The sequence below is a fragment of the Lates calcarifer genome, unplaced genomic scaffold, assembly GCF_001640805.2.
Source record: "Lates calcarifer isolate ASB-BC8 unplaced genomic scaffold, TLL_Latcal_v3 _unitig_711_quiver_1862, whole genome shotgun sequence".
Lineage (NCBI taxonomy): Eukaryota > Metazoa > Chordata > Actinopteri > Centropomidae > Lates > Lates calcarifer.
Window position 1 is genome coordinate 1 of NW_026117930.1, and position 26,591 is coordinate 26,591.

A 26,591-nucleotide genomic window follows, 5' to 3' on the forward strand; every position below is an offset into this window, starting at 1 on the left:
AGTTTCCCCTTGCAATGAGGGATTATTACCAACAGTTCTGATGCACTTATTTCCAGTTTTATGTCCAAATAAAATGTTTTTTATGATTTATACAAACTGTCTGATGAACTTGGGACTGTTTCTTGCACCTTTAGACTTTGCTGTGGTGATGTCACAATGTTCCCCCTCTCAGCAACTACTTCAGTGAGCATAATGTTATCATAACTGATACAAATGAAGGCCAGAACTAGAAAAACAGTTGTAAATAAATTGTAATAAAGCACTATTATCCTTGGACAGAGGGGGGTCAGGTCTGTGGTGAGTTTGGGGTCAGCTGGTTATATAGACAAATCGTTTCATACACATGCAAAAGGCCTGAAGCACTTCTGATCCTTCCAGTAGACACCCTGTCTCCTCGTCTGTGCTAAATGACACTGAACATTGCTTCCTGTAGAGAGGCTGCATTGTCTCTTATGCAGGATTTAGAAAGCTGATATCAAATTCTGCCTTATTCAAAGGACCTCTGTTTTATCAGAGAGACAGGCAGGTGATTGCAGCTTTTAAGACTTTGCATCATAGGGTGAAATGTCACAGCGATACAGCTCAGAGGAGAGGTGGAAAACCTGATGATGAATGGAATACAGGCATAGAAGTATTGAATTGCAGCAACATTCCTAAAGGTAAACTCTTGTGTCTTGTGTCATGGTTCCAATCTCTGCTTTTTGTTTTTTTTTTTTTTTAATTCTCATCACTCAAGGTGTTGGTGTTGAGGTGAACATGACAGATGAAGTTATACTCTTTATGACAACAGCCCAAGGTTTTTTCTGCGGTCAGTGCCATAAATTTCAAGTGGTGTGACAATGATTGACGGCCTTGTGACAGAGCTTTGCAAATCCTTTAATCCGTTCATAAAGCTCAATAGGGGGCACTTGATGCACTTTATTCTAGCACCTCTTCCCATCTGGCTTCTGTAAAAGACACTCAGTGCTGTCAGATGCTCCTGAGAGCCTTGACAGGAGCTGATGACATGCAGTGTTGAGACTTTTATGAGACAATCACAAAAACACAGTATTGCAGTAACATATAGATAGAGTAGGAAGCTCTCTGTAACCTTCGCGTGGACACCATTTCTCAAGCTGTCTTGGAATTTAAAATTCTTGCCTAAAACACCAAAATTCTTTGCCTGGAAAACTACTGTTATTTATTTCTTTTTTTCCAAACAAGGGTAAGGAATACTGTACAAAGCAGACTAGAATTTATATGTGCTGTCCATGGCTGCAGACAGGAATCTCTGTAGTTTTATGGCCATATGGATTGGAGAACAGCTTGCAGTCTTTGACTGAGTATCTCAGTTACAGTCCAGTTGTCTGTGGATCTATGGATTTGTGTCCTGCTCCAGTGAGAGTCTGAGCTCCTCGTTTACACAGAAGCCTTTTATCTCATGGAGACACAGATGAGCCTTTGAAACCGCTCAGAGATATAAAACTCCCATTTAAAATCAACTAATAAAATAATCAGATTCTTACTTAAGCAGGAGTGCATTTGTGTTGCTGATGTTTTCTGTAATATTACAAGCTTATATGATATAGACAAGATACTTAATGGTCATATCTTAAGGTATATTAGCTTTGTATTACAAAGTACACTCAGATTAATTCTCAGTAACAGTAACTGTGACTATCCCTGTACTACAAGTTTCTCATAATGATTTGTTTGATTCCATTGATTCAGTTGTTGAATGCTGCCACCTGGTGCAAAGCTTGTGCTACTTACTCTCCTAGAAGCTCTTAGCACCATGTAGGCTTAACTGAAAATGTATTCATATGAAAATGAATAAAATAAATAGGTAGATGTTTGAGAGTATAAAGAAAACTAACAGGTCATGATCAGATCAAAATGAGACAAGTAAGCAGGTATACTGAAATCAAAGCACCAAAACAACGTGGAACTGTAGGCGCACTGACTCAGGGTCAAGGCCGTTGCTGAATATGGCTCAAACAGGTGGTTTAATACACATTTGGACAGTCAGGAAGGCTTAGGCATCCTCCTGCAGTGCAAACTGCCAAGATCAAAAACCGCATAGTCCGTGCTTATGCTAAAACTGTTCTCAGTGAATCATTTTCTGAATCAATCATGATCTAGGCCCTGGTTGGGCTAGGTACTGTTCTCTGTGATACAAATTGCAATAATTATTTAGATGTTACTTTTTTTCCCATTCACTGATTTGTTATACCATTGTGAGTGCACAGGAGAATAAGAAAATGTCTGCATGACCCAATTTGAAATGAAATGATGAGTACTCATGGGGCTTCTGCCTTGACAGAAACAGGTCAGAGCTGTGCATGCAAAATAAAAAGAAATTCACTGACTCAAGATCATGTCAGCATACCTGTTCTAAAAGTTTTTGTTTTTTCATAGTCATTGTTTCACTGCCACACAAAATTTGCTGTTTAATAGCTATCTATCTTTGTCTCTTCATCTTCATTTCTTTATCTATTTAATCATTTTCTTCCTTGGATAATCCGTATAAATTATAATGCATCCCAACATGGAACACAAAAATCTATTAAATTCCCTGCAGTATTGTGTTTTCTTCTGCCTTCTAAGATTTACTGTCACTGATGTTAACTGTTTCTGTTAGTGTCTGGGTCAAATGGCGCCAATTCACCTAAACTGCATGCTGTGTCAGTAGGTTAACTGTGTGTCCCTACGTGTTGCACCCACTGATATCTATCACACCTGCCAATCAGGGGCACATTAATCAACAACAGTGTCAAGTGGCAATGGGGCAGAGAAAGTGCTCAGCCCTCCCTCCCATCCATCACTCTGGCTGTAAACTGTCATCCGGCATCAGATGTAGATTTTTTTTTTTCTTAACCACACAGACAGATTGGTCAGGGGAAATTCTGCCACAGATTGATTAGTTCAGTTTGTCTCCATTGGAGTTGTGAGACTAGGCTGGATACCTGCTCTGTCTTTTTTTTTTTTTTTTTCTGTCTCTCTGTCCCAGCCAGGTAAAGTGGAGAATTGGCTTCAGGTGATTTGGAGAAGATCTTATCTTCTGTTAACAGAGGAATGACACCATAATGGAGCAGCAGGGGTGCAATTACCTTTTAGCCCTCCTCCTCCTCCTCCTCCTCTTTCTCTCCTTTCCTCCGCCTTCACCTCAGCCCTCACTGACAAATTAAGATTAATGACCGAGATAAATAAGGAACCTGCCCTACCTACCAGTATCACATGGTCAGGTTGAGTGTGAGAGCATGGTGAGGAGGTGTAGACATACAGCTCATTACTTGGTGTTATTCTCTTGTAATGTTCTGCTCTTCCCAGTACTTGATTGAATTTTGAAATGAGACAAGTTAAAGGCGGGGTTGCCTTAACATAGAGTATTAAATATCAAGAAGCAAATAGGATGTTTTAAGACATAATGCACCACCAGCAATAGACATTATCATTTTATACTTTCCTGTTTTCTTGTTTTATCAGTTCTATGTGAAAAGTGTGAAAACTCACTAAAGATAATAGACAGTATAGACCAGAATGTTTAAAATACATACAACCACTTTCAATGATAGAAAACAGACAGTATAAGAAGTAAGTGTGACGTGTGTTGTATAAAATGTGTAATGTATTGTTATGTACTGTGCAAGTGTTGCTAAGGTGTGGTGTCAAGACAGATCAGTAGCAGAGCCATAACTGTTCATTACCTCATAGGAAAATGGAACAGGGAAACACACCTTGAGAAACACACACATATCTCACTGCAACTGTGGAGGGAGAAGGTCATTCAGTCAGTAGAGATAAGGACATCAAATAAAAAGGCTTTGTGCCACAATTGGCATTTCAGGTTGATAGACTCAGGTATTTTTTCTGAGGAATGTTGTCTTGGCATTTATATATTTTGCTTTTTGTATCTTTTTATTTGTAATACTGGAACTATGATAAGCATTTCGAGGTGTTTGTGAAAGTGTTATGTTTTGTAGATATACACCCACCCGTACCTATTAGTTCTCAATGTGAAATTTGCTCCCGAAGGTGGCGGGAGACCAGACCCCACTTCCCCAACCTGCGATGCCCCACCGGAGTGGACTCTACGTGGCTGAATGTGTTGCCCCCCCCCCCCCCCCCCCCCCCCCCCCGCCCTGCAGCTGGAGGTGTCTGTTTCACAGGCCTCTGTAATGCGGGACCATGGAAGATAAAGTTTCACAGGTACAAAAGTTTCCGCTTTAATCCTATCACACAGAGTGAGTGGTCAGGGCTCAAAGCTTCTGCATAATCCTGGGTTTATTCATTCTAGAGAGCCAAGAGACAGAGAGTATGCAGAGAGGAAGAGATTACTGCCCATCTCTGATTTTATTCAATCAGTGTTTGCACAGCAAACGGCGAGAGGGGTCTCCCAGTAGCAATTCAGCTATTCCACACATCAGTGCACACAGGAGAAGATCAGTAAAAGATACAGTTAAATGTCTCCTCTGGCAGCTGTTTAACAGGTTGATGTTCAGAATCAAGGGATCCTATAACCACTTAAAATGCCTCTCACTCTGTCCATAAGTTGTCCTTTATTATTATTTTTTTTTATCATGACAAAAGTAAACATGCCAATTGACATAGAACAATAATAATAATAATAAAAGTAAAAATAGAAATCAAGACAGGATAACATTTAGTACTTTGTTCTTGAATGTGTGGCTGCCGTCTGTCAGAGGTCAGTCTTGGTCAATGATGAATTTCCAAGGGTGAGAAATAAAAATAGAGGGTCTCTAATGGCTGATAGATCTATGCTGTGTTGTGAAGAGCTTATCAATTTCACAGCAGGCGGCTTTCCGCTGAAACAGGCTTTGACGCAGCCTCCTTCGGAGAATACAAGCTGCCCTGGCCTCACACTGGGTCTTGGTCACAGCTTCAGGGTTACACCAGGTTGTATTATCCTGCATCATGAATATCTTTGCAGGAGTTTAGTGGAAGGTAATACAATCAATATTGTATATACTGAAATTATTGATCATTGCCATGTCCCACTTGCCTGTTGTAATTAATTAGACTCATGGAATAAAGAGTAAAAGTTGATTCCGACTGACTTCACTTGAAACTCTTACACCTCAGAGGGCATGGTGGATTTTCTGCTCTACCAACAGAATTTCTGTCAGGCCTGAAATGCTTTTGATTCATTGTAGAAAGTGTGCATTCTCAGAAATTTAATACATATTCATGCTGACGACCACAAAGCAGATTGCTGCATCCTTCCACAGGTCCCTTGAAGTGTGAGACTTGAAGGAAGAGTGGTTCTTTTGAAGGCAAGTAGAAGGCGTTGCGGGGCTGAGAGGTGCTGGAAAGGGCATGTCCAAACAGACTTTAGGCTCTGAGTGATGGGACACGGGAAACGGTAACAGGACACCTCGCCCCCACTCTCATGTCAACACAGTCATGTGAATCACAACTGTGAGAGCGTCTGAAGATCCAGGAGACAATAGACGCTGACTCTCAACAAGATCTATCTCAGTGTCTACAGAATCACAAGCGTTGTCACGATCACTATATTTGCCAGTACTGCTTGTTTTACCTTTAAATTCTTTGAAATGGATTAAACAGATCTGTAATAAATCTTTATCTCTCATCAAGGCTTTTCCAAGTTGATCCCACATGGAAGTGGATAGGCTGCAGTTAAGATGCAATGCATCAGTGCTTCTATCATGAGACATGAATTGATGAAGGTGAGTAAAGTAATCCATGTGGCTTATGTCACGTGGATTTTACATCTGCAGCTGCCAAGACAGGAAGTACATGGAGAGATTGTAGAGTAGATCAACTAACTCAAAAATACACATGTACATAGAAAAATTATCATCTGATTTCAAAGCTATTGGAATAGTTAGTTAGCTATGTTAGTCATGAATAAATGGCTGAAACATCCAGCCTCTGCCACTCTAAGAGGGAGAGCAAACCTAAACACTGAAAGTGTACGAAAACTTTACTGTATGTCCACTTTTATACAATCAATAGTGTTAACCTCCAATTTGAAGTCAACTTTTGTTGGACATATTTGGAAGATGGTGGGTGGTGTTGTGAGGAGATACTTTGAGTTCATCTGACAGTTACTGTAGGTGTAGACCTACATCTTACAAAAAGATTGGTAACCACAGATCTGTTCCAAATCCGGAGTTTTCCAGTCACGGAAATGTCTGTGAGAATCCAAATGTGTGTTATTTAGTCCTGTGTCATTGATCCCCTCCCGCAGATTTTAAAGTTACATTTACTTTGTATTCTGTTTTTCTTCAGTGAGAAATATCCCATGATTAAAAAAAAAAAAAAAAAAACATCAACAAGGATGATGAAAAGATGTGAATAATTTGGAAACAGGAATTGACTTGAAATTTGGGATGCATTTACATCCTCTCTGAGATAGAGGGCAGCAGACATCAGTTAATTCCCTCTGCCACTTCACTTTTCTCCATTTCTCTCATCTTTTATTCAAATTCTAGTCTTCTAGTCTTAAGGTTAAAAAAAGATTTATTCATCAACTACATATGTTTTGTGATTCAAAGTTAATCTGCAACATTAAATAAAAAAAAACAGATAAAAGTTGGCTGTAAATCCATCCTTTAGAATAAAAAGGAGAACTAACCTCATTCCATCTGTTTATTTATGTTCCTGCATTTTGTTCAAACTATTATTTCAGACATATAACTCACAAATATATACATAAATCCAGATCAATGGGTTTATGTATAGCAGTTCATCTGTAATGCATGTTGCAGTATTGGAGACGCATTTTACAGCCATTTCACTATGAAAAATAAACTCACTTTTATTATCAAACCAACGAATATTTAATTAAATTGTTCATAGACAAAATAAATAGATTTTTTAAAAAGAATATTCAATTACAAAAGATCCAAAAGATATAAACCTAAATTGATGTATATACTAATAAACTCAAATTAAAACACTGACATTGTAAAACTGGCGTTCATGATATGATGACATTAAAAAGCTGATATTGTAATGGTGATCAAACCTTCTCATGGAAATGTCAATACTAAATGCAACAAATCTAATCCTACTCTTTGTATATTATACAAGCTGTACATCCATATTTTACTGTACATACCTACAGTAATTTTCCATGACAGTAAGTTACTTCAGAAAGTCTTGATGAGCAATTTGATGAGTGCCACTGAAAACTGAATCCATCGCCATTAATACATCATTATCTCCTTAGGTGCGTCCTCGGTAGGCCTCTGCTGTTCTTTCCGTTGTTTGTAGGCTGCATGGTCATAGTTGTATGTCACACCAATGGCACCGAGACAGAGCACCGTGTAAGGGATGATCAGGTAGTATCCTAGCTGCATCTCTGAAGACTTGTTCTTCAGATCTACCAGAAGACCCCCTGCAAAGTTCTTTACCAAATCCTCTGCCATGCTGGTCACATTGATGTTCACCACAAATATGATGAGGGCCAGAACTGACAGGCACGCTGCAGGAAAAACAATACTGTTAGTACTGTCCCAAATGAAAAAATGGGACAGAAATGTACCACAAAAAAGCTTATTTTTTCCTGCAACCCCACTTGTGTTACTCCCAGATGCTTTGTGCTGTTCCATATGTGTCACTTACCGCTGAGCGAGCTGCAGGTGTAGACTCCAACAGGCCCCATGTAGGTCTCATAAGGGTTACTGACGCTGTTGTAGAGGCAGATCAGGATGCTGCAGGCCGAAAACAGCAGACACAGGACCAACAGGCACAAAACCATGGAGTATAGGGCTAGTGGTGTAACTCCTGTTTCTGTCAGTTTGGGAAACACTACACAAACACACACACACACACAGGGTACAAGAATGTTATTCTATCTTAAATCCAGTTTACTGTAATTACAGCCTGGTGGAAATGTGTGAGCAGGCCTTGGCTATATATTAGAATATTGAAAGTAAAGTGTTTTGAAGGCAGGAAATCTTGGTGATGGATTTCTCAAGATGTTTCTAGAGGTATGTAAGTGAAGAAAATATCTAATTTGGGCCCTTTTAGAGCTTTGGAAAGTTACCATTGAAACGTTCATCGCCTCCAAATGATGGGCAAGAGGTTCTCTCCAAATTCCCACTGAAAAGCTCCAACGTGAGTATAGCAGTTCCATTGAATAAGCCGCTTCCCCCTCTTGCACACTGTATGGTGGTCCTAGCCCACTGTTTGGACATGGCGTACCCCATCAACCCAACAGATATGGCAGTAATCAACGCACTGGATATGAAATGTAGAGTCTTCGCGGTGGAAGGCATTATCGCTGTATTCCAGTTGCGCTAGTTAAATCCAAATCCCAGCGTCTCTTCTCTAAAGCTCTGATGAAGCCTCAGAAGCAGATTAGGACCCTCTGATCCTCTAAAGATTCTGTGTATGAGTTACCTCCCTGGGTGGAGTGAAATGTGGACTGGTGGTCATAAAATCTGGTGATTATGATGGTGACCTTTGGTTCGAAAGGAAGAGACAGAGCTGGTTGTCATGGCAGGGACACCAGTCCACCACCACCCCACCCCCAACAGGTTAAACATGACACCTGTGTCATGTCTGTGATAGAAACTCATATCTGTTGTCTGGATGTATAGTGAGGGTTGTGAAGCTGAGATCTACTGAACAAAGCAACTTCAGGACATGTAAAAGACACGTTTATAAATTCTAGTTCCTGTTGTCTACACACACCTTGTCAGGTAGTTTCACAGCCTTGGATTCAAAGTCCTACTCTCCTACTCTCCTAAATTGCAGGGCCATAAAACATAATACAGATTAATTATTTACCTCCTGTCTCTAAAATTAAAAAAGTTACTGGAAGAGGAATGATAACCTGATCACATGTATCAGTGAAGCATTGATCACTTCACAGAAGACATAAAGATATGTTTGGCTCATGATTATAGAGGTTGTAAGTGTGACATTGTAACACAGCTGACTTCCACTTCAAATATGAAACATTAATACAAATAATACCACAAATAAAGAGGGAAAACACAGAGAGAATCGACCTCTGTAACTGTGTCATTTTACACTGTGGGTAACATGGTTGGTGCCACTGATTTATGGAACAAAATAAAGCTGCTTTATTAGACAAGACAGGAAGAGTGCAATATTTTCCCAGCACCAATGGAGCACCAGGAGTTTCTGGTAATAGCAGATAAGAAGTGACCAAGAGACTCCACCAGATACTGATTAAACTGATTGTCATTTAAATTGGAATAAAGATTATTATTCAGCAGCAGGCTTATATTCAGACATCTCATTAGTGCATTACATTGTAGATGTAAAAATACTATAAGACACAGAGGTCCTAAATGTTTGAACTCTTTCTATTTCGTTTAACATTACAACTTTCCTCAAAGTCAAACAGAACTTGTTTAAAACACATTTTAAACTCTGTTTGATATATTTATTAAATTTGATTATATACATACATCTTGGCATTGTGAATATTGTTTTATATAACAGCAGTAGAGGTAATAAATAAGCACTTTCGGGGCTTTTCTCTTTACACCCCAGCTCATTCAGATCATAATCATCAGTGTGGTTTTTGACCAACAATACCAAAAGGTTTTTTTTTTTATTTGTTTCAGGTATTAAATGAAGCGATGATAAACTCAAACTATTTCTTAAAGTGACTTTTGGTCCGAGGTGGAGGTATCCAGGTCTCACAAAGCAGCACACGTGTTGTAATAAAATTTGCGGCCAGACCGTGGCTCCCTCTCTTCGCCGAACAGGAAGAGGATCCGTGTGCTCGCCGACAGCCAGCTCTGTTATGTTGGAGTAAACACAAACTCCTCCTTCCCCCGGTGACAGGCGGCAACGCTGAAGCATCGCCTCGCCTTTTCCAAGACAATCTGCGCTCAGGACTTCACGTCGAGGCCATCAAGGTGAGTGATAAGCTTACTTCTTTTCTTTTCCCCCCACTGACACTTATTTGGCGGGTGGGGAAACGTCAAATTTTCTGTCATTTTCCTTCCCCACCACCACCACCACCAGCAGCAGTCACACACGGCGTCGTGTTACCTGTCCGTTACGCACAGCGGCGCACGGTTATTTTTCTCCACTGAAACGTCCATTTCAGGTGCGCATTCAGCTCTGATGTGGCCGTGATCTAGTAATCTTCGTTAAACTCGCGGTGTTTATCGTCTGCCAAAATTCTGGGAGCTTTTCGTTTCACAACCTGCAGCGACTTCAGTCAACCCCGGTGCGTCAATGTGGGTTAATGGAACAAACCTTTGGAGTTTTTTTTTTTTTTGTCCTCATCTACCCTTTCGGTCTTCATTTTCCCTTGTTTACCTACCCTTTTAGTCTTCTGCGTTTATCTCATTAAGATTATCATTCTGCTCTTTTTACTCGGTGGATGAGTGCTTGTGTGTGTCGAGATTGTCTGAGCCCGTTTCAACATGTCGGTGAGCAGTGAGGTGTTTTGGTACTTCTCTCCAGGTTTTCGAGTCGTGTCTTGAGATTTGACACGTTTTTCATTTTTGATTTTTGATTTGATGCTGCAAAAATAAATTGTGCTGTGGCTTGCAGTGGAATAATCACTGGACATAATATTAATCCCCATGGGGAAGGCCTCTCCCTGCCTGGGAAGGTCACAGGTCAGGGTCAGCAACAGATCAGCATCCCCTGGAGGAGGCTGTCTATGGCTGTGTGCTGGGTAAACTGAAAAAGGGGATGAATCGCTGCAACCAACTCTGACGTTTGTCTAATCAGACCATGAAAATGAAAAGTTAAATGAACCAAGACACCAGTAAGATTATGCTCCACTGGCCGTTAACAAAAGAATGAACTTTGACAGCCTAAACTCCTGAAAAGACTTTAATTCAGACATCATTCTTGGGCAGAGACTACACTCAAAGTCTCCCAGTGAAAATGATTCTGCATTCTTTTGTTGTTTCATTTCCTCTTTTATCGCTTGGTTCTTATATGACCTGTACTGAGAGATTCTGGAGGTTAAATGCTGTGCTGTTACCACTATGACATGGCAACATGGCTGGACAACAAGCGAAGTTCTTTCATTTCGTTAAATTACTTCAAATAAACTGTGTAACTTGTCAACCTGACAGACTGAGCCAGGCTTCCTCAAGATTTAACAAACAAGAAAAGAAGGTTGTTTTTAATGTGGAAAGTTTAACTGGTGTCCTCTACTGCAAATAGGAAATAGTTAGCTCACCTTGAGTACTGCTGACAAAAAGGATCTGAAAACAGTTCGAACAAGCTGAAAGCAGGGCTGAGAGTAAGCCCATCATTGTCCATATGGTAGCATGATTGCTGAAATGCATAATAGGTCAGGGTGACGTGGAGTTTATGTTAAACAATGATGCGTTCTACTCCTTTTCATTAAAAAGGCAACATTCTCAGAGGCACCTGACCTCTTTTCAGCTCAACTTGAATACTCAGAGCAAACATGTCGAACCTGCCAAGTGAGCAAGGGTCAGCTGTCTTTTCTTAGACCCAAGACCGACCTCTTAAAAAAAGACAGAGCTTCCATTGACAGGAATCAGCCGCCAGACTTTAGTCACAATCAACTATTGATTACTTTTTTTGAAAACCAGTCACTATATTGTCCCAGTATTCCTGCATTTACCAGCTTTAACGTAACACTTCTGGCTTTATTTAACCTAGTCTCATAGTTTTATATGTATGTAGCAGCCACATGATCTATACGTCACCTTGATTTTACTGTCTTTGCTTTGTCTTCTGTCTTTGATATTGTGTTTTGAGATGCATCTAAACTGCACCGTATGGACCACAGGAAGGATGGCAGTTGCTTCGGCAGAAGCTAATGAGGATGCAATGAAATAAACAGTCAGTGCTCGCTAGGACAAATCGCAGGAAGCAATAACATTTGACTGATGAGTGCTGTTGGCAGATTGATTTGGCTTTTTATCTCCTTATTATTCATGTCTTAGTCCAGGTCAGTTCTGTTCTGTGAAGATAATTTGTACTTGCTGAAAAAAAAAAGAAGAAACCTGCACTGGTGTAAGTTTACATGTTATTCCGGCCGTAATCAAAATGATCAGAGCCACACTTCTGTAAACTGGCTGTCTTATGTTCTGCTGTCAAGTTTCAGGCATGTCAGTGTTTATATCATGTACAGTGATATATTTAACTGGAGAAATATCAGAGAAATAAGTAGGTACGTTGTTTGTGCTAGTGTCCAACCCTCTTAAGAAATGGTGGAAGTGCTCAACAGGTTTATAATTGCAGTAGCTATTTTCAACCTACACTGAATTGCTGTTTAACACTCTGCCAAGATGTTCTTTTCTAGTTTTTTCAGCTATAGTTAGAGCTGTAAAATGGCATATTGGGATGCTTGTGAAGTGCATGTTATTGCGTGTGGGTGTGCTGGTGCGAAATGAACAGATGTGGTGATTAATGAAATCCGCAGCGCACCTCACTGTGGATTTGCGAGAGGAGCGAGCTGCGCATACCTGGAGCTAAACAGCTTGCCGGGTATAAACCTCAAATTGCCAGCCCTGGAGTTAATCCCCGCAGCTCGCCCACCCTCTATCTGTCTGCCACCTCTTTCTAAGTCTTGGAAAACACTCTGATTCTAACTTTGAGCTGCCACGGCAAGACTGCATGCTGTGCTCTGCTCTGCTCTCTCTGAGGCTGAAACCACATTAACTACACTCTTGCTTGAAGGTACGCTTTTTTCTCAAATAGGCGGAGAAGGAACTAATTGGTATAAAGTCAGGACAATTAGAGCCCGGTCTGACCCAGAACTTGTCAGATATTTACCAGCAGAAACAATTGTTGCCCGCCTCGAAGAACGGCTCATGAATTAGGCATGGGAATTGTCGTAGTAAGATCTTCCTTTTGATACAAGCAGCACTTAACCTGCTATTTTTCTGCTTGCCTTGGTGGAAGCTTGCTAAAGCACATTAAGCAGCAGTATGTTGCAACCATAGGCTTGTTTGTGCTTGCGGCTAGTGCTACAGAATGTACACCCTGCAGTCTGCCTTTGGATTTTGGCATCATGCTTAAATAATTTAGTGATGATAAAACATACTGCAGAGTGAGGAGATAAAAAATGTAACCCTCACTTAACCATGCAATTGGATTAAGAACTCATACAAAGTAATGAGGAGGAGGAGGGGTTGTTTGGGTCATTGTACTGTTTGTATTAGATGTGACTTTGTATTTGAAAAGAGTTTGAGCCCTGATTGGAAACAGTGGCAGAGCAGCGACAGTGACAGCAAAACCAGGGAAAGTAGAAACGGAGCATGTGAGGGAAGTTGCTTCCTGCCTGGAGGAGTTTGGTAGGATCCGGAAAACCCCGTAGCCTCACCAGAGGTGGGACCTCTGTGACACAGAGAGGGTGTGTCTCCATCAGAGGAGGCCCAGTTAAACACATGGCCGCCATGAGGACGGTCTACAGCTGTGCAAACTGCTACCTGCAGCCCTGCCTCTTATTCTCCTGCAAACACACACACACATGCACACACGTACAAACATGATGTGTTCCACCCAGGGCCAGCACTGCTGCTGCTGCTGCTGCTGCTGAGGGCAAGTGAGTCCCTGCTAGGGCTTGTGATTGAAATATGTACAAACTGACTGGCTGTGCAGATTTGTGTTTGTTTACTATCAGCTGTGTTTAAGACTCAGCTGGGTCACTGCAGCATCGCAACAGCTGGACAGAGATCAAGGTTCTCCCTTTTCAGATGCGTCAGAACTCACCCACCATCTGTTCAAAGGAGGCATTGTAAGTTCCTCTGAGATAACTGGGAGGCCGAGCACATGAGACACAAGAGAGAGATAATCTTTTGAGGGGAAGTTAAAATTAAATCAATCTGTCTTTCCAAAATAGTGCTACAGCCCCTAAAAATCTTTCACATGGCACTTGTCTTTTCTAATATTTATTATAGCACCTGTAACAATTTATTGATTGATGATTGTCTTAATTAGAATTAGCTGCTTTTCTTGGTCTCACATTATAGTAAATGGAATGTGCGGGTGGGGGGGCTTGAACTGTTGCTCAGACAAAAAAGACATTTAATGACTTCACGTTTTGCTCTGTGCAAAGTTTGTATTTATATCAAGGGGATGACAAGGAAAGGAAATGCTTGTGAGCTCCTTTAAATGAAGCAGTGTCTACCTGTCTACCAGGAATTTTCTTTTTTTTTTTCTTTTTCTTCTTCTTTTCTGCAGATTAAAGTGTCCAGTACTTTGAAAGAAAAATGCAGAACACGAGAAAAGTCAGGAAAAAAATATGCATGACTTTGTGCAGGAGAAATATTTTTGTGTCAGTGTAATCATCTTGTGAAGCCACAGATTCATCATGGGACCCGTAGGAATTCCCAACCTCTAGGTTGGGAACCATTTGGTTAAGGCCCTCTGGTCTGAATAAGAGAATATAACCAAGGGAAATACTGCATGATGTCACTTCACAACAGCTGCCCAGTAGTAATATGGGTGTATTTGCCCCTCTGGGCAACACATAGTTCCTCTATTGTATTTCTGTCAGTTGCTAGATGAGCACATTACAAAGTACACCACAAAGCTCTTAGAAGACAAGTTCTGGGACATTGAGCTGGTGACCTTGTCATTGTTTTATGAGTCTCCAAAGGGGGGAAAAAACACACTGTTGAAACATTGTAAGATCTGTGTTTCAGCTTGTAGAACAGACTGCCAAAACTTGTTTGCTACAATCGCACACTCCCCACACTTAAAATCAGCTGCTGTGGGGCAGTGTGTTGACAGATGCGGTTTCAACATAAAAGCTTTTTATTGAATTGAGCTATGATTTGCTTTCTTTTGGCTGAGATATGGCAACCTAATTTGGTGACCTGCTCAGGGAAAGCAGGGTGTAGCCCAGAAAAGCTTAACTGCCTTCTCCATATGGCCTGATTTTTAACTGAAGTGAAAGCAAACATCTCCGGCCCTGGTTAAAAACATGTTTCAGTCCACTTTTATTTTATCTGAATGAATGACTAGGAAAAACAAATATTAGGTTTTCTGTGGGAAAACAAAAGGCAACCCCAGAGGCTGAGAACATGGTTAATATTGCTTTGACAGCTGAGAAGGAAAAAAAAAATCTGCTGTTGTGGATTTCTTTGAGGGCTGTTTGTTTGAGCTTAGTGTGAATATGAGATGCAGTCATTTTATATGCACGTTAGACATCATGCCCACACATTCCTAGATAGCTTGATGTTTATGATAATGTATAATGTCTCTGGAGTTCAGAGATGACGCAGTGTGTGTGAAACAGAGGCATGCATATGTGCATGTGTTGGAATTACTGATATTTCTTAACACCCTTAGGCATTTGTTTAGTTGTTTAATGTCCTCCTAAAATGTACCTCTAAAACACTGCTGAAGTATCCAAATGTTCCTTCCTGCACACAAACTGTAAAGTGGCTTTTAATTGATTCCAAGAGCAGCAGGCGTGGCTGTGTCTCACGTGGCGATGGTGCATATAGAAAGCGTGATTATCTCCTCCTCATTTCCGTAGCGCCATAAACTCTGAAGCCTTGATGCAGATGCATCAAGGTCTCACGCAGTCTTGTGACTTCTATCATCAGCCTCTGCATGTGCTGTCACAGACAGATCTTTTTCTGTAATATGTCCGCACATGGAATGATTTTTCTCTTGCACCTCATAAAATGTGCCTGCCTTCACTGAAACATTAACGTCAGATCATAAGTGTGCCATCAAATGGAGCTGGATTATTAAGTGTTTTGTTGGATGTTTTGGAGTTTACAGGCTGTTAGGCGTTTGGCTGCTGATCATATAGTGTTGAGATGAAAGATGGGTGTGAGAGAGAGAGAGAGAGAGAAAGCGAGAAAGAGGAAATAATGTTTAATTGTGTCAATACTAAGGTTGTTGACATGGACGAGTACAGTGCTTAATGAATAATGGATGCTTACTAAAGCAGCTCATTTCCTATTCATTCTTCCAAGGCTGCTACACAGGGAGTTGTTTGTGATCATCATCAGTCCTTGGATATTTTCAGCATGTTTTCAGTAATATGATGCAGTTTCAAGGTGCGGGAAAACCTCCAGTAAACATTTTCACACAAGTACAACAGGGTAATTCAAAAGGATTGCCTATTTTATTTGATCATTATGTCATATAACTACAGAATAACAATTTGAACACAGCACCAGTTATTTGTAGACAAAAAAATCTTACTTTATTCTTTCTGAGTCTCTGATTCAAGGTTCCTTTTAACATCAATATTCCTGAGACTTGTAATAATTACAAGTGCACTGATCAAATCACAAAGGCCTGCAGTGACAGCGACAAGCATTAATTCAATGTCTGGGTTGTCACTTTTTGTGTTGAGCTGAAAAGGATGTGACGTGGCGTGCGAGGTCTGATCTCTCATTAAAAGCACCTTTTAACTTCTGACTCTTTGGAAAGCTTTATAGTGTTGAGGCTTTTTTCTTTTTTTTCCCCCTTTTTTTGACTGTGATAAATGTGTCTAAATGAGTGCAGTTAGATGCGGCAGTGAGCCCACAATCAGGGGTTAGCTGACATGGCATGCATGCTGATAGGCATGCGAGGCTCAGGCAAGCGCCAGAAAACACTAATGTATGGGATGATAATCAGAGCTGTCCTAGATGATAAAAATGACCAAGGTTAAAGGCAGCCTGGATCATTCAGTATGTTGGATATAAGATGAGGGGAGGAACCTTGAACATGCTTCATGTTATCGAATGCCTGTCAGTGTTTAAGGATGTAATTTCAGCTGCTGTCACGTGATGGTATTGCACAATTATTTGAAACATAAGCCTGGTATATAAAAAAAATACATGCCACACCATGACTTTGTCACACTGACCTTCAGCTGTAGAGATCTAATCTATAAGTGCTGTGAAATATTTCCACTTTGCAGTAGGGTGTAATGTTTGCAAAAATGGAACATCATAGCCCATGACTTTCTTTTTTAATTTGCACAGTTTTCATGGTTCTCACCAAAACTACACTGCATTCAACTGTATGTTGCTAATCATCGTAGCATTTGGTCATACAATATGTTTTCCCACTGGGAAAGCACATTGATGACAGTAACACTTGTCTAAACACTGCCAAAGCCTTTTTTGTGCTCAGCCAGAGACAATGCCAGATCCACACCATTCACTTACAATGATGGGACATTTGGTTATTGTAATTAGAGTCTGCTTTGATGCCAGTACAGATTCAGCCACGAGGAGCTCTTTGGTGTTTTTTTTTTTACAGAAGTGAGAACTAGCAATCGGATATGTATGCCACATATGGAGAGATAATTATTTTTAGTTTGTATGGGAAAAGTTTATTGAATATTATCAAAAATAGTGAAAATGTCAGCTAAAATGTCAACAATACAAAAAACCATGTGACAATTGCTTTCTAGTTTTTTGTCTTAGAGGGTGCACAATTAGTCGCTCATTAGCATTTTCCCTCCTTTTTTCTCTTCACTCTTCTCTTCACCTGTTGAAGTGAAATTATTTAGGTGCCGTAGTGTATCATATCATATAGTGGTGTTAATACATTATAGTTTAAAAGTAGAACACAAACACATCATTTTCAAAAAGGCATATCATATTCCAAAAGTGTAGATGTGGTTCACTCTGGAGATAATAACCTCTTTCATATATGCACCACAGGTCTTGAGGATATAGCTCTATCTATGATGAAATGAGCAACACGTGTTAACAGCCTAATTTGTCCTATGTCCGCCCACTCATCCTCAGGGCCTCCCTGTTTCACAGCACGTCGTACAGTGAGACACTGAGACAGACCACAGTGTGTTGGATAACAAGGAGCAGGGATCACAGACAGCCATCGCAAAAACCCTGTGTGTTTTCTCTGCTGCTCTTAAAGAACCAAGACATGGAGGCAAATGAGGTTAGAGATCAGGGTAATCATAATAATGGTGTGTCCCATGGCTGAATATCGCACAGTGTCTCTCTTTGTAGGTCCAGCCCAGTCAGTGGGTGGCTCTTTGCACAAGCGTCTATTTTACCGCTGGTGAACCATGAATTGTTCAAACCCTCTTCCTCCGCGCTTTCTCCCTCTCTCTCTCTCTCTCTGCATCTGGAGCTTAAACAGAAAACAAATATACATTATGGGATATGTATTTTTAACGCTAGGAGTCTGTGTCCCCTGTGGGGCTTCTCCATGTGGTGTGTCTCTTGCACAATGACTAATTTGTTATCCTGCTTAAAATTACACTGGGGCTTTAGAAAACAGCCACGCTGGATGGCCTCATTTGTGTATCCGTGTTGTTCTCATTTATAAATCACACCACTTCCTGCTCCATTGGCATGTCTTTGGGGTTTAAATAACAAGTGAAATGCATTTTATTTACCACAACCTGGTCATGGTATACTGCTGTGTCCGTCAAATGGCCTTGCTGCTGAATTGCGTGTTGGGGATTGTACATATGGAATTTTGTTGTATAATTAGTTTCACATTTCCTTGTTTACCTTTGCAAGTGCAGTATCTCTGGGCTCTACATATTTAGGGCTCTTTTATCAGAGCTGGTGGGCAGCAGAGTGTGACACATGGCTGACATGACAGACTGAAAAATCAGCCTCTGTTTGCTGCAGAGAGGGGCTCAAGAAGGAGACAGGAAAGGATTTGATCATCAGATCTGTCTTCCCTGGAGAGGGAAAACGCCTTACTCTCTGAACACACTAAGACACTCCCTCATTTGCAGTCTTTTATGACTGCCTTGGATGAACTAGTGTAGGATGGGGAGGCAGACAGTAGATGCTACGGCTGCTGGCTCTGTTTAGAGGCGCAGAATGCTGGGATTTTGTCTCCCAACAGGGACCTGCTTTGTGTTGCTGTGGTGCTTATTTGCTGTGTTGTATTTGATTTGAGGCAAATGTTCACTCTGTTGTGGCCTAGGCAGCAGTTTATACTAAATCCAACACATTGACACAGTGGTCCGAGCCATCAGTGATGCCTGGCCGACTTGGCTGAACTACAACAGGAAATAAATAAAAGGCTCTGAACTGCTACCAATTCATTACTGTAGTATCACATCCAGCAGCTGGGCCACAGCGGGGGACTAGTTAGCCGCTTAGTTAGCCAGAGAGATGCCTTCGCTCTTATGGCAAAAACTCATTAGTGTGGACTAGTTGGAGTCCATTTTCATCATGTTCATGCTTGAGCTGCTCAGTGTTTCTCATGTGTGGCTGCAGCAGTGAGCAGTTGGTCCTTCAGCGAGGTGCACTTTTGTCCCATAAATGGCCCGAACTCCCGCGGCTCTGCTTGATTGTTTTCATTAGTGAGTCGGCGGTAGCCTGATACCACTAGCCGCCACCATGGCTGTCATTTTCCATGAGCTCCAAAAATATGGGAAGAGGTGAATCAGAGGGTTGTTTTTATAGCTTCCCCACCCATGTTGTTACTATCATATCAATGTGGAGTCTGATATAAAATCCTACATGCTCCAGGCCACACATTTCACCCCACATTCCTGCGCCTGTAATTGGTTATTGTCGAAATGATACGTAGGGGCGGGGGTTGGGTGTAAGCTGTGGAGGGGAAACGAATAGAACGAGGGAAGGGGGAGTGAAAAAAAGGGGGTGGTTGTACTGTATATTTCAGCTCATACTACAACCACAAGCACAACTGGGAGAGATTAAACACAGGGTGCTATGGTTGCTGGTGCCAAAATACATCCCCCCACGATGAAGAGGAATTTTTAACACATCTTTCATTTGCATGTGTCCAATTAGGTTTCCCTCAGATCCTGCTGGGGTGATGGTGGCAGGGGGTGCCTGCTTCTCTTAAAGCAGACAGTGTTTGCCAGAGATGACATGGGTGTGCCAGCATGGCTACATTTGGGTTCTGAACTAATTTGTTTGGGTTTAATTTTTTGGGGAGTGAATCATCCAGTGATGTAGGTGAGGGGAAAACCCACATAAGCTCTGTGCCCAGCTTTTTATTAGCAACCGTTACCACTGAGCTGATAAATCTTAACATAAATTCTAGTATAGCTTAAATGATTGGTTGATTGAAAGAAACTTAATTAACAACAATTTGAATTATGAATTCATTTTTATAATGAAAAGCATTTGCTGCTTCTTAAATGTGAGGATTTGCTGCTTTTCTCTGTTTTGTAGAGCTGTAAATTGAATCTCATCGGGTTTCAGACCATTAGTCAGACAAAACTAACACTTTGAGGACATCGTTTCGGGCTCTGGATCATTATCTAACATTTAATTGACTAAACGCCCAACTGATGAATAGGAAAAATAAGAATAGGAAAGGAAACATTGTTAGTTGCACTTCTACAATCCAAGTATCACTGCCATGGTTAAGTGGAATAAAACACTTTGTTATCATCTAATGATGAATCCAAACCATTTTGCTTTGTTGAGCACTCATCTCATCTCTTGCCGCCCCCCAAGACAGACCTGGAATTCTCCGAAGTGATCCCGTGCATTACAATGTCCCACTTTTTCACTCGTTTTCCTGGTTAATATGCAGCTCAGCGTTTTGTTGTGTGGGCCCTCATTACAAAACTTTGTTTTAAGTATTTTGTCTGGTACAGATCTCTACAGCTTGTTATCTTAGAACAACCTTATCTATGTCAAACACTCCAGGCGTCATTAGAGTTTGCTTCCCCCTTTGAGGACAGTGTGCAAAGGCTCTCACTCACTGTCCAAACTCATCTGTCACAAAACCTGCTGAACTGGGCATTTTCTGTTAGAAATCAGCAGGAAAAATTTGCATTGCTTTGCACTGAAACAGCTGGTGTCCACAGCTGTTTCACACTGAATTCAGATGCTGCAAATCAGATCATTTATTATTGTATGTTTTATTTCTAGCAGAGGATTTTTGATATTGTAATGATGAGCAAAAGAGAGGCACCTCCAACAGTCTGTTTCAGTGCCATAGCATTGCTACAGTATCTCTTATCTATATAAATATAAAATTGGCCTCTGTCCACTTTGTGACATAGAAATGGATGATTTAACAAGGTGTTCAGATTGTTGTTGTGGAACAGTAGGTGAGTTGATTAGCAGGAGCACACTCTGCTTTTGACCTTTGGATGCTCACTAGGTTTGAAATGATTTTCTGTCAACACTCTCCAGTGTATGATGCCTTGAGAAGAAGTGACTCTCCTGAAGCACAAACCACAAAAATTTGAGGCATTAAAGTGTTTAATCTCACATACACGTTCAAATGTCTTTCTTACCCTATTGCAGTGTGGAGCCAGTCAAACAGTATCAACCTTAAAAGAGAAAGAGCTTTGAGTGGACTTACCAGTGTGTTTGGTGTCTTGCTATGTTTGGGTAATTGGTGTTCAGGGGAGGGGCTTAGCGATCAGTCAGCTTTGATTCCTGATATTTAATTTATACAACTGACAGGCAATGATTCTACTTAATAAGAGCATGGTGAGATCATTGGCTTTGAAATGGCAGTCAGTGGAGGCGCCTGTAGCTCTGCCGTTTATGATGGTTTATGCCTTGTCACCAGAGCTGCATCTAATTACGTTCATTAGAGCCACCCATATCAATCAATGTAGTTAAAAAAAAAAAACTGTTTCCCTTTTAATAAAATATGTCTGGAGCTGAATTAGATTGAGGTGTTTTATAGGATCACTTTACAGAGGGGTGATTTTTACACAAAGAATAAAAGGTGCTTGTTTAAGTTGCTGAAAACATCCATACCGCTGGAGGTTACAACAATGAATGTAATTTCTGTATTGAAACATTATGTGAGTTATGTGAGATTTCACTAATCCATGGTGTGATTGCAGTGAGCAGTATTTCTCCCTTTGATAGGGTTATCGCAAAATGTCGGGAAAATAAAGCTGGAGTGAATTCTAACAGGCTCTCTCTGAGTCACGTCAGCTGATTGGCAGCTACTCTGATGTCATTTGTTTTTGTGGGGCAAGGACAGGTCACACTGGCTGATCTGTATACCCCCCCCCCCCCCCCTCTCTCTCTCTCTCTCTCTCTCCCTCTCTCCCTCTCCCCTCACCTTCACCCCCTCCCACTTCAGATTTTCCTGTCTTTCTGTTGAATTTCTCCCTTTGAAATAATAATAACTTGTTTCACTGTGAATTAAAGAATGCTAATGAAACCCAAAAAATAACATAATGCTGCAAATTTTATAAAACAGTGTTACATTTCCTTACAAACCAGCTGAGATAAGCAGGAAACAATCATGCCATTCAATACATTTCTGAGTTTTTGGTTGTTTTTCAGTTTTGCTAAAAACAACACTGATGCCAAATCAACACTGTGCTTCGGTGCTTACATTTGGTTCAGTTTCAGAGGTCTCAGGGTAAAATCTTTTTGTGGGGGGCTAATAAATTATGCATCAAAAGCACAACAGTGCTTATAACAGCCATGATGGATAGGCTGCCATCACAAGATGATGTGAAGATGTCTAGACACTTAGGTGCCGTTTTTTATCACAGTCAAGTGCTACTTGTAACTCTAATGTGTCTTGCAAAGACATATGCTGTTAATGCTGAATCTGTTTTTACTACAGGCCCATATTATAAGTCGTATCCCAGAGACTTTATTGCCGTTTTTACTTGTTTTACAACAGCTAACTACACTAATAGGCTAATTGGAGTTGGCGAGGTTTTAAGCTGACAAATCCAGTCTGATTCTGGGAGATCTTGGGCCCCTCCATGGGCTGCCAGGGCTGCCGCTTGTCTAATCACTCCTGACCCTATTAGAAATGAGTCCTCCTTTGTTACTGTGCGGTACTGTCAGTTCTGGGGGAACAAAAAGTGCCATTGTCTTTCATTGCTGGGGCTGGGATAGAAGTAATCTGTAGCTGTAGAGCTGCCTCAGGATTGCTATAATCCAGATTCAGTATTAATGACCGTCTAATCCGCACATTTTTGACCCTCTGGAGAGGCTGACATGGCATCTCTGTTGTTATTTGCTTGTGTAATGTCACTGATTCTAAAAATGAAGGGGGCTGCTTACGGCTTATGTCATGAGGGATGCAATATCCTGTTCAGATTTTGTGTGCTGCGTTGCCAAGATGCTGCACATGTCTGATACCAGCAGCAGACAATTCAGGGCTGTCATGTTGTTGGATTTGTCCGATACATCCATGGATTCGCTTTATATTCAACCAGCTTTCCTGATTGCAAATGAGAACCGTTGTTTTTGTCATTTGTTTTCCTTTAATTCCTGAAAATATTCTTGCCTGAGACCAGTGTGGCTGACAAACACAATAACTGCTTGCCTGTGTCGAGCATGCCGAAGGACCATGGGGGTGTGTTTGCTCACCCATGCACGATAATGCAGCCAGGGCAAATGACATGAATGGCAAAATGCTGATCCTCTACTGTGTGCACTCAGAATGGGCTCTTCTGCTCTTTGTGTGACACAAAGGGACACAGAGATAGACGAGAAGATGTGTGTGAAATCCATCACACAGCTGCTTGCTTGGCACAATGATCAGTAACCACCACCACCCCTCCTCTCCATCAAAACCCCTCCTACATCTTCTTATCTCCTCTCCTCAGAGCTGTGCACGTGGGCCTTTTGTTTACAGCTCTTTCCAATGATCAGCACCACTAATCCCAGTGACAGGTAGCATGACTCTTGACAGGCCCCCAACCTTTCATCCCTTCAATGATGGCCAAGGCAGATAGTAGCTGGACTAGAGCAAGCGCTGAGGTTACATGCGAAGCCAACTGTGAAAACACCAGCATGTGTGTCCCTGCCCAGATAATGGAAAAATGCCCATCTCTTCTTTTTCTCAACAAACAACACAACTCTTCATCACAGCCAGTGACTGTAAAGGATTGGAACAGGAAGTCTTGTTAGTCTTGAGAGTCGCGCTCTCCATGACAACTCTCACTGTGCTTTTCAACAAATAATTTAGTTGTCATTTCCTTTTAATTTGTTTATGTTTTCAGAGAAGTGAACAAGCAGTAAGCATTAATTTTATCATGGCTGATGAATGGATAAGACGTAAGCCGTGTAATTACATAGAACATGGTCAAAATTGGACCAGGAACCTTTGTTGCATGTCTTACTTCTCTTTATCTCTGCCTGTGTTTCTTTCCTGTGTATCTCTGCTGTCACTATCAAATAAAGGACAAAGAGACAGTCTGCCAAACTCACCCATTTTATGCAGATTGGCTAGGTGTGTTTAGATATTAACTTCTCTCTCCAGCTTTCTTTTTCTTTTTCATTCTTCACACAACTCACTTTTTGTGTAAACAAATTGCACAAAGCAGACTGGTTTGTTTCAAGCATACTGCCACACAACTCCCTGTCTGAGGAGATGTATGTTGTTTTCCCCACCTGTGCTAAAGCAGCATTTTTCAGATTTGTCCAGGCTGTCAGAAAAATCAGTTTTTGGATGTGAAAAGCTGTAGAGAGGTCAAAACAGAGAGAAGAAGTTGTGTCTTTAGCTGATTTAGTGTGAGCTTAATGGAAAGTTTGGACAGCTTCTGTATATGGACAGTGAAAAGATGCAGGCTTACTGAATATCACTTGAGATGAGCACAGTGATATTTACTGTAGCTCTAATCCGATTTGCAGACAAGAGTAAGAGGTGCACTGACGTTTTGGATCAGTGGAAGCCAAAAACAAAATCATAGTTTATATCAGCATGATAGACTGTGATGTGGTAAATATTGTGAAATGTCATTAAATGACACTGATGTGAATTGGATGTACAGAACACAGTTGACAGTTCTGGATATGTTTATTACAAGACAACATTTAATTTCCGTAACAGAGAAACCAGCCTCACACAACAGTTTCCAGTTTTGCAGTCTTCTCAATAATCTATTTAAAAGCCTGAATCTGCACCAGAAATGAAAGCACACATTTAACGATAAGCTATAAATAATGTACATGACCAGACAAATAAATCAATGCCCTGGAAATAAATCCCACCAGTCAATGTTGCTTCAACTAATTTATCACTTTCATGGGCTGAATGTATCGCCACAGTATCACAGTGAAGCCTTTAAAAATGTAACATTATCTTGAATCAGCAGTCTTGGGTTGTATGAGAAGAAAATCAATGGTGTCGCAGCTTGAGTGTGACTTGCCATCCATCAGTCCGTCATCTGACTGGAGCAGCTACTGTAGATGATGTGCTGAATGGCCAATTTCCTGGTACCTGTTAAAGACAGAGTACCACAGCGGGGCTACTCTCTCAGCTCCTCAAATCATGATTTCCCTCCGGGTTGCTGTAACTCTGCTAGAAAATGAATTGAAATAACACTCCATTGTATTTGCATCTGTAATCTCCAGCCCCTGGATAATTTGCAATCCAAGAAGAAATCCTGTTTTTGACATTTTTTGATATGTGGCAAACAGTAATGCTATGCCCTGAAGACCGAGACTCAATTCTCTCGGCTTGTTTGTGAAATGCACCATATGTGTGCAGCAGCAGGATGAAATTCCATCTTAACTTTCATTTTTAGAAATATCGAAATTGCGGTCAGTGCATCTGCCAGCAGCCCTTCAAATCTGATCCCTTTGCCCTCCAAGTTCCAGCCCTCAGTGTGTTTCACATTACTTGTCAGACGGTCATACAGCAGAGTATTTACAGAGTATTTACATGACTGTTTCCTGGACGGAGGGTAGGGTGTGGGGTGCAAGTTCCCCTCTGTCTGATGACCAGATTACAGTATTTACCCATGCGCACGGCCCTGCCTGTAGATCAGCTGAAGTGATCCCTTTGAAGAAAAGATTCAGAAAGGTCTGAGAACTTCATTTCAAGCGTGGCCAGTCACTACTCCTGAGTGCAGTGGATGTTACCCTGTAAATCACTCACATCCTGTTGATTTAAGTTTACAGGGCGTCTTTCCTATGAGCTCTTACTTCCTGTCTTGGGCATATTTTCTCCTGGGCAGTATGGGGGTATTGAGCTGTAGGAGTGAGAGATGACTTGACTTTGTCGCTTTTAGATTAATTTAGATAATTATAGCATGCTTGTCTACCATCTGACCATCTTGGTGTAACAGTTCAGCTTTTGAGATTCAGGACAGTCCAGCTACTATTAACCACCTCACTGCTGATTGTGCACAGTGTGAGAGACTGGGGAAATCAATCTCCAAACTGAAATGAATCTTCAACAACATATTTCTATTAACAAACCCACAGAAATTGTTAACATCTGCCTGTGCAGTTCCCATTTTCCAGCTCTCAACTTTACTGTTTTGATTCACTCCCCTGCTGCTCCCATAGCATCATTTTAGGTGGCAGCTGTTTCCTGCAAAAAAAAAAAAAGCTCTGATTAACCCGACATACACCACCTGCCCAGCATCAAATGGCAAACAGAGTTAGCAACTAGCTGGTGAACATAGTGGAGCATTTAGCAGCTAAAGAGCCGCATATTTCCCTCAGGAGATGTTGGAGAGTTGAATGTAAAAAGAGAGTGAATATTAGAGTCACAAACACAACTCCAAATGAATACTAATGTTGCTCCTTATCTGCTGGATGTGTATAAGTATAGGCATCTGTTTGCTAACAGGTCAGCTATGTCAACCTGAAAGGCGATAATATGTCAGTGTTTTGTTCACAGCTTGTTTTTGCTGCCCCCAAGTAGCCAAAAAAATCACTCACTGCAGGCTGTAACACTTGAAAATACTTTGAATTCATTTATTTGCCATGAGATGAGGATTTCTTGTCAGCAGTGTCTGTCCCAATCTAATCAGC

General features: G+C 41.1%; 1 protein-coding gene across 1 annotated transcript; it reads right to left on the bottom strand.

The window, feature by feature from the left end:
- Nucleotides 1-6,601: 6,601 nt before the first annotated feature.
- LOC108879686 (clarin-3) lies at nucleotides 6,602-8,382 on the bottom strand. The gene is made up of 3 exons (XM_018671060.2): nucleotides 8,018-8,382; nucleotides 7,594-7,779; nucleotides 6,602-7,453 (listed from the first exon to the last, which is right to left on the bottom strand). Exons 1-3 carry the CDS (start codon nucleotides 8,247-8,249, stop codon nucleotides 7,176-7,178), a joined length of 696 nt encoding a protein of 231 aa, XP_018526576.1. The 5' UTR covers nucleotides 8,250-8,382; the 3' UTR covers nucleotides 6,602-7,175.
- Between the last annotated feature and the right edge of the window lie 18,209 nt (nucleotides 8,383-26,591).